The 9,591-nt window shown below is 41.0% G+C and overlaps 1 protein-coding gene across 1 annotated transcript; it reads left to right on the forward strand.

The window, feature by feature from the left end:
• The first annotated feature begins 229 nt into the window (after positions 1-229).
• lrrc28 (leucine rich repeat containing 28) lies at positions 230-8,659 on the forward strand. The gene is made up of 10 exons (XM_083928312.1): positions 230-368; positions 1,978-2,217; positions 2,494-2,534; positions 2,901-2,938; positions 3,363-3,500; positions 5,199-5,405; positions 5,490-5,592; positions 5,771-5,943; positions 7,444-7,603; positions 7,776-8,659. The coding sequence occupies exons 2-10, from the start codon at positions 2,050-2,052 to the stop codon at positions 7,843-7,845; spliced, it is 1,098 nt and encodes a 365-aa protein (XP_083784438.1). The 5' UTR covers positions 230-368; positions 1,978-2,049; the 3' UTR covers positions 7,846-8,659.
• Positions 8,660-9,591: the final 932 nt, after the last annotated feature.

The raw sequence follows: 9,591 nt of genomic DNA on the forward strand, positions 1-9,591 counted from the left end.
ATCTGTTAAAATCAAACATTTCCCTCTGGAATGTGATGTAGTAGAGGTTTAAAGTAGAAAGTCCAAATACCTCATCTTAATCTTAATGGCACCTCGAGCAGTTCTGCACCTGAGAAAAGGATGCAGTTTAACAGCGTAACAGCAGGTGGCAGCAGCGTCCTGCCCGCGGGCGTGACCCGTGACGTAGCCGTGACGTGTCCGTGACGTGTTACGTTGTTTACGACAGAGCAATGTTGCCGCTCTCATGCCTCTCATCGTAACTTAGCGTTAGCATTTGCTTTCACTAACACACGCTCGGCACCGGGCGATGGATACATCTGGGGAAGGCAGTAGAATAGAGTTGAATAGAGTTGCCCTGCACGATTAAGGTAAATAACAGCTTCCTGTGCGGCATCTCGCTATTGACAGTAATGTGCTAATAGCAGCCACTTAGCTAGCATGCTAATGATGACAGGAGTGACATGTAAACACCGACAAGCGAGCATAACGTCCGCTAACTGCAGCTAGGCTGCAGTGTGTCTGTGCAGTGTGTAGCGTCTGTAACTGCAGCTTCTCTGGGCTGTCGGTGACAAAACCTTCACCTCATTTAGTGACCTGTTCAGTAGCCATTACCTCCTACAGCAACATTGTTTGTCAGAATACATAACGTTCATAATCAGAAATTAAGAGTTTTTTAAAAATGATTTTGCATTTCACGCTGCTGTGTATTTTTTGTACATCTTTAAAGGTCCCATATTATGCTCATTTTTGAGGCTCATACTTGTATTTTGGGTTTCCACTGGTACTTGTTTACATGCTTAAATGTTAATGCAAATGCAAATAACACATAATTGTTCTCATACTGTCTGTTTGAATACACCTGTATCCACTCTGTCTCTTTAAGACCCCCTCCACGAAAAATCCAGTCTGCTCTGATTGGTCAGCGTTTCTGGCTCTTGGTTTCAGTGTCTCTGCTCCATCATTGCAGCCGGGAAATGACTGTAACTGCACTATAGCTGCACTTTATTCCTATATTTAGTATAGTTGTGACTCAGGGTGCAATTAACCATTATTTCCATCATCGATTAGTCTGTTGATTATTTTCTCGATTAATCAATTCGTTGTTTGGTTTATAAAATGTCAGAAAATGGTGAATGATACGGATCAATGTTTAACAAAGCCCAAAAGGACGTCCTCAGATTTTCTTGTTTTGTCCACAACTCAAAGAAATTCAGTTTGCTGTCAGAGAGGAGGAAAGAAACTACAAAATATTCATAATTAAGAAGCTGGATTCAGGGAATCTAGACTTATTTTCTGAAGAGAGTGTGTTCTTAATATCTCTCACCGATTAATCAAAATCAAAAACGTTGGTGCCTGATTTAATAGTTAACAACTAATCGATTAATGGACTATTGTTGCAGCTCTAGTTGTGACATCACAACCGTCCTCACAGCTCGTTTAAAGGCACAGTTTCTGAGTATGGGCTGCGTGCATTCCTCTGTATTGAGCATTCTGATATTTCCACACAGCACCTCAACCTGCTTTAATATCAAAACAGACATTCAGATTCTGACATGGAAATCTCAATTTTTAAAATATGGAACCTTTAAATGAACCCCGCTGCATAGATGGATACATTTTATGATATCCTTTACCAAGGAAATGTGTCCCTTTCTGTAAAAGGCCGCACATAAATAAATAAATAGATACATAAAAACAGTATACACCACAACATGACCACATGAAAGACAGAATCAGATACATCCACACACATACCTATACACCAGGCACCTACACACACAAACACAATGTATGCCACATCATGTATGCCTGTGCACCATTATTGACAGTTATACATGGTGTGGAGGCATAAAACTAGGCTGGTGCAACACCATTTGGTTTTTATGACCCCATAGCATGCTGTGTTATCCTGCTTCAAGGGTCAAAAAAAACAAACTGCTGTCTCTTTATGCCTCTGTTCGTTTGCTTTTCTTTCAGGAAACAGTAATGCCATAGAGAGAAGGTAGTGCCAAGTCTCCTCCACCCGAGGGGGGAGAGGTTTCCTCAGAAATGGCAACTGAACTCCATGAGGCTATTTTCATGGCCAAGCAGGAGCGCCATAAAAACCTGTTTCTTAACTACAGAAACCTGAACAATTTCCCCGTAGAACTGCTGAAGGATGAAGGCCTGCAGTTCCTGGAGAGACTGTACATGAAGAGGAACTCGCTCACAACACTGGTATTCACGCAGTACATGCTGATTTTGCCTGATGTCAGACATCACTGATGCAGTTAGTTGTTAAACAGAACACAACTCAAGACTGTTGTACAAACGTTAAAAGGTCTGTTAGTTCGACAAAAGAGGCACATTTTCAGAATGTATTTCCTGATTATTTCTCTCTCTCTCTCTCTCTCTCTCTCTCTCTCTCTCTCTCTCTCTCTCTCTCTCTCTCTCTCTCTCTCTCTCTCTCTCTCTCTCTCTCTCTCTCTCTCTCTCTCTCTCTCTCTCTCTCAGCCTGACAATCTTGCTCAGAAGCTCCCAAATTTAATTGAACTGTGAGTATTCAGCATCGCTATGCTTTTTGTGCAACTTATAACAATTTATATTTGACGTAAATTAAAGTTGCCATCAAGAGAAACACGATCCATTACGTTATATTGGCTGGTATAATAGCGAAGGCGGCTGTTAAATTGATGATGTGGCAGTGTACATGTCAAATGATATGTCATTTGCACTGAATTATGCTTCCTGATTCCTAAATTATAACTCCGACAGACTGTTACACTTGGATATATGCCCATTAATTGACTCTAGAACTTCACTGACTTAAAATAAAAGTTCTCACGCTGTTTTAGATTAACCGATAAGATATTAAATAGTTTTGTCTATTCAAATTCTAACATTTGTTCTTTCCATTTAAGGTATTTGCACTCAAACAACATAGTCATTATTCCTGAAGGTAAGTCTATTACGGCTTAAAATCGTGCAAGTGTCTAAATTATTTGTTAGGGTAGGTTTCACCCACCAGCATTTGAATCCATTGCTGTCCTACACTGAGAATGTTTTTATGGTCAAAGACATCGTCATTAAGCACTTGTGCAATACTAAAGTTCATGCAGATTGATTCAACATTATTAAATGTCAAGAAATAGTGGATTCAGGTGAGACTGAACAAAGGGCTGCTTAAAAAAAAACCTTTAAGAACAAGATTCAGTGAAACTAAATAAGTAAATAAAGAGACAACCAAAAGAAAGATGTTCAGGCTGTAGAAAACGTATATAACACACATTACTGTTTTTATACTGACATGGCATTACACGTTGTGTTATGTGTTTGTAAATGTGTTTTCTATACAATGAGAGCAACTGTGGTTTGATCCCCAGCTATTGGAAACCTGGCCAGACTGCAGTCATTGGACCTGAGCAACAACGCCCTCCAGTTCCTCTGCCCAGAGATTGGTCGACTGAGGTCACTACGGCACCTGAGACTGTCCAATAACCAGCTGAAATGCCTTCCTCCAGGTAAAATACAGCAGCCGTCTGTTTAGTTGTCATTTATTCATCAAAGCTTTATTTTGTCACTCTAATTATGAAAAACAGTTAATACAGAAAAATGCAGATATTCGGTACAGCTCAATTGAATGTATACATACCGTAGAAAGCATTATTATGCACATATATTATCCCCTGCACAGTCCACTCATTTATGGTATAAAGTCAACGAATGTATTAACATTTTAGTTGTAACACTGTGGGTTATAAAGATATGTTAGGTGTATTTGTTGTAGTCATTGTCAGTTTTTAGTTGTGAGAATACCAAGCTGAACTGAGTTGTAAGTATTTAATTTGCCAGCAGAGGGCAACAGAGCTCCTCAACCAAACTGAAAAGAAAAGGACGGCACCATCACTGTACCTTGTGTCATCATACTGTTTATATTGACATATTTACTGCACATGTAGAAACCAGGTGTCATTACTAAAGCTACCATCCAGATGTTTTCTTATTTTTTCATTCCTTTTGATTTTATTCTGGAGTAACAAATGCAATTATTGTTCAACTTAATGTTTAACTGTTATATTACGATTTTGAGTTTTAAACCTCAAGACATTTTGTAAGTAATTCAGAAACACTGGTTGAATGTCAGCATTCTAATATGAGTAGTGGAGAATAAAAGTGTTACATGTTTGTGAACCCACAAATGTCCTGACTACCAGGACTACTACTGTCCAGTTTGATTGCTATTTAAAGCCCAGTTTCCTATCTGACTTAATACCTTTTGACCTTTACACACGTGACTGAATCCTCTCACTCCCCGTAAGTCAATGTCTGCAAAATACAGCAGGGAAATGTGTGATACTTGCAGCTTTCAGCCTTAATATCTGAGTGGACTTTCTTGATTACAGTCTATTTGGAAATGTTGGAGGACAGTAAAAATAATGCCGCTGTTACAGTGGATTTACACCAGCTGCTGAAGCGCTGCAAAGTGCTGTGAAGCGCTGCAAAGTGCTGTGAAGCATTGCCCACTTCCTTTCGGTTGTGTTTTATTCATAGGGCGCAGCGGAGCTCCATGATTGTTTCGACATCTGGTCTTTTTTTTTCTGCAAGTAAATCTTATAAGACAACACTGATAAAAAAAAAACCCAATGTAAAATACATATTTAATATGATCTGATTCTGATAAATTATAAAATATGCATCCCCTGCTTGCCCACCCTTTACATTTTCTTGCCCTTTTTCCTGCTTTTCTCCTGAAATATCAATTCCCCCGATTTTTTACATAATGAAATCAAAACCTGTCCATCTACTGTATTTAGAAAATAGACACAATAGGCACAAACACACACACACACACACACACACACACACACACACACACACACAGATTAGAAAATAACAGAGGAGAACTATCGCTTGACTGACTCAGAGAAATGCGCTCCTGGTGGAAACAGCCAGACGGCTGCTCGCCCATCTCTTGGCACATTGTTGTGCTTTGCGGTGGTTCCACCCCCAATGAAGATACGCCATTAGTCAGCATTTAAAATGACGATAGATTTTGTCAACCAAATCTGTAAAGCTCCAGATTATCCCATTAAAGTTTTGTTACACTTTGTTGCTGTTTCATTCTGAGATTTGTTTTTTTTTTTTTTTAAATGGTAGAGATCTAATATGGAAAGACAGTTTCAGGGTCGTTCTCTCTCATGTCTGTCTGACACCTTCAGAAATCGGTGATCTGCAGGACCTGGAGACCCTGGAAGTGTCGAGAAACCAGCTGGTGTCTCTACCAGATCGGCTGCACCGCTGTGTTTCTCTGCAGAATTTGACAGCGGACCACAACCTGCTGAGCCATGTTCCCCGGCAGCTCTGCTGGCTCCACCGCCTCAACCAGCTCTCCATGGCGGCTAACCGGCTGACCTTTCTACCACTCGGTCAGTAATACCCCTTATCTGTGTGTTGCCATAGTGATGTATATACTGTGAGAGAGGCAATGTTAATATCTGTGTGTGTTTCAGATCTGGGCAGATCACGAGAGCTGCAGTTTGTGTTTGTGGACAACAATGTGGACCTAAAAGGCCTTCCCTCTTACCTGTATAACAAGGTCATCGGCTGCAGCGGGTAAGACAGCTGATCAAAGTTAGCTGCTTGGTATTTGGTTAATTTGACTCAAATCAGTTCATCTCAGTTTGATAAAGAGCAGTTTGAATTAGTTTAACTGTTGGAACAACTTTTTGTTGCATATGAGATTAAGAAAAACTAAATAGAGGGAATATATCTGCATGTTGCTCCCGTACAGGTGCGGTGTGTCAGCCCAGGTGTTGGAGAGTGACTTGAGTGAGGTGCTTGGTGAGGCTCTGGCTGGACTTCCGGCTGAAGTGAAGGTGGTGGGCTCAGAGACGGATAATGTGGTTCCCCTGGAGGAGATTGCCATGAGAACCCTGCACCGTATCTACCAACACCGGCCAACAGGTGAGGAGTTATACTCCCTGTATACCTGCATGAATGCCTCACTAGCACATAACCTTCACTTAAAGCACCGCCTAAATACAGAATTCCATCATGTTATTTCCATGACCCAGGAAAACTCAGCACAATCAATATCTGTGAACATGAGCTCCTCTTTCTCAAAGCCAGAAACCAGAGAAGTAAGTCTCAAACATGCGATGCGATCAAGTATACGACATTTCAGAATGTTTGTAAACAACAGGCGTCAAGACACTTCCGGGTGGCAGAACACGAGCAGCTTCACTGACCTGAAGCTGACCAGCTGCTACTTTAAACAGTGTTACACAGTTAAAAACGCAAACGTGTTGTGTTTGGGGTTGAGCCACCTGATATACAGCAAAAAGTGTGGGGTTTTATCGTGCGCTCATCGAGTGCAACAGAGAAGACCGTAAGGTGGAGGAGGAGGCTCTTCTAACGGGGCAGTCTGGGATCCAAACCTCCATCATCGTGTTTGTGGAGACATTTTCTCACAGAGAACAGATACGTGTCACCAGACGGGCAGTTTCTGGCTAAATTCTATCAAAGCTTCTGTTTAAACTACAAATATAAATGATGGTGTACTGTTTAGAGTTAATTTAATGGTGTTACACTAAAGTCTAACTTCTTATCTTTGTAACCATATATCATTTTAACGGCCTGATTTAGCTTTCTGTTTACAAAAGTAAAGTGAATTAGCCGTGTGCTCCTCTCGGCCCTAGTCAGACGCCCCGATGTCCTCGCCGTGAAGACTGGGAGCTGCTGGTCGTCCACATTAATATCAGTACTGTCAAAACATCCGGGACCATACTTCAGTCCTTTCAAAATAAAATGAGTTTCGCCCAAACATTCTTTCTGCTTTCACTCATCAACGTCACTTTTTGACATGTAAAGGCTCATGTACAAATATGAAACTTCACTTGTAGATTCTTAGTGTGTAAATAAATTCTACTTCCACTTCGGTGCAGATCACACAGTAATTCAAGCCATTTACTCTGGTTAAATGACACGGAAGGGCTTGTTTACTAGTGGTGCCATCGGAGAACCCTTCGGCTTTTGCCAACCGGCAGAACGAATATTATTGTTGCAACGTCTTGGTGAATTGTCGTATAAAGTCTGGAGCTGCTTCATAGACAATGAATGGGAGACTGATTTTGTTTGTTTTCTTTTTTTATACCTAAATAAACTTTATTCTGTTGTAGTGTTGTCAGTTGTTTCTGCTCTCAGTGTCTATAACATCTTTCACAATGCATTGTCTAGGGAGCAGCATCCCACTTTATGATGTATGACATCACAAATTTGTGTTTCAGCACTCTAGTTTTTGGATTTGGCACAGCTGTTCATGTTTCTAATGTGTTTTGACTGTCTTAGACCATAAGAGTAACTTTTAGGAATTCAAGATAAACATAGTTCCCCTTCAATCAAGTTACTCAAAATGACTTTGACTGTGTACAGTTCTGAAGACTTCCTGCCCTGTTGTGTTTTCAGACCTCAGCTCGCTGCCTCCTATCACCCTCCCAAAGAGCCTGCTGGACCTGCTGCACTTCCCCCTGGGACACTGCCACCGCTGCAGTCAAACCATGTTCACCATCATCTACCCCAAACTCTTCCCCCTCCGTGACACAGAACTGGCAGGAGTGCACCGCAGGTCAGAACAAGATTGCCTTCAGAGCCGCAGCAGACCACTGAGATTTAGAAACGTCCTTCTTCATGTTTAAAGATAACCACAGATCTGGTTTAATATTTGCAACTTGTCTGCTGTCAACCAAATATGCATGCTCCTCTTGCTCACACTTTTCCCTCACTTCTTTCTTCTCAAGGACGAGAGTGAGTTTCGTGGCCTATTGCTGCTCCAGTCGCTGCCTCCGGACCTTTGACCTCCAGGGATGACGTCATTTTCTCCGCATTCGCTGAGGAGCTGTTTAGGTTTTTCCAGAAGGAGGCATATAACAGCGTGTGTGGACCGTGAGGGTCTTTGAGCTCGGCGCTCCGTTGACAATACTAAGAACCACAGAGACGCAGCCTCTGTGGATGTTCGGTGGGTCAGCTGATGGACACACGGCTCAGTCAGCAATGTTTCAACACACTTAAGTCAAAGACTCAAACCTTCATGATTATCCTGAATCCAACCAAATGGGAGGATTGTTTCCCTGTGTGTGTGTGGTGGGAGTCAAAATAATAACTACCATGTGTATTAACCGTATTAGACCGGAAGTAACTACCTACAAATGGGCACTTTTTCACAACAAGCACTGTTTGATCTTTGTGAAATCAGCCATTTTTCAAAACAGAAGTTTATTACAGACATCCTATTGATTGTGGAGTCACATTCAAGGTATTGGCATTTGTGATACAGTTTGTTTTGTTGATTACTGAAGGATTGAAGGATTGAAGGGTTATAATTGAATGTAAAAGAATGTGCATTTATGTGATATGTGTCATTTTCAGCAGCTTTTACGGGGACCTGTTAGAGAATTATTGTTATTTATCACAATGTGGGTACCAAGGATTCCTCTCACATATTCGTTCAAAAGATATCAGAATTTCTGCAGTGATATCGGGCAGGTATCCATTTTGAAAATTTGACTGATTTTGTAACATCATTTAATGATTGTCCTTACATACACTTAAATGCACTGTGTCAAATCAAAATAAAGCCAAACTAATCCAATTGTTGCAACAGGTTTAACATGTGCAGGCCCATTCAGTTTCAGTTTGGTTCTGAAAGGTTCTGCGTCATCTGTAGGAGGTAAGGCTCTGTCTGTGTCATTCTCTTGTTGAACTGATGCATGTGTGTTAATGTTCATTACTATGCTGTATAATTCTAATTTATCATTTGCTTTGGTTGTGTTGAGTTTGGCAGTAAATGTTGACTTGATTTCAACAAGTTTGATTGACATGAGAGTTTGGCGTTGAAATGTGAGACTTTCATATAAATAAAAAACAGGTAACAAAAGCTCCACACTGGCCTGGGAACGCCTCGGGATCCCCCAGTTAGAGCTGGTTAATGTGGCCCGGGAAAGGGAAGTTTGGGGTCCCCTGCTAAAGCTGCTGCCCCTGCGACCCGACCCCGGGATAAGCGGATGAAGATGAGATGAGATGAGATAACAAAAGCTCAAGTTTTCTATCCTAAACACCTCAAATTCTCTTGGTTTCTGCCTGTATCCTCTCTGTCCTTTACTCCGCAACGAATGTATGAATGTATATGTTTGGAGTAGCGACAGTTTCTGAGCTAACATCACAGACTGTCTACTGTAATTCTAGCAGTGACATGGACATGGAATTGAATCAGTGACATGTAGTTGTAAACGTGAGGTTAAACATCCTGGTAGCAGAAAATTGTCAAGCTGCCACACTGTCCCTCTTCCACACCAGCTATCTTCTTCATCGTATGCACTGCAGACTCCCTTGATCGTTGAAGGTGCTTTGTGCTTTTTTTTTTTCAACCTTTTTAGCTAAGTATATTATTTCAACAATTTTTGCTGTCAGTTTTAACTGCTTTTCTATAAAAAATTCAACTGTTTCAATATTTTTTTAAGCTAATTCACCATGTAGCCATTACTTTTAGGTATTTATCAATAAGGCTTCTTTTAGCTGTCCGTTTCACACGTGTTTATTACTTAAGCTTTCGACAGT

The sequence above is a fragment of the Echiichthys vipera genome, assembly GCF_963691815.1.
Source record: "Echiichthys vipera genome assembly, chromosome: 1".
Lineage (NCBI taxonomy): Eukaryota > Metazoa > Chordata > Actinopteri > Perciformes > Trachinidae > Echiichthys > Echiichthys vipera.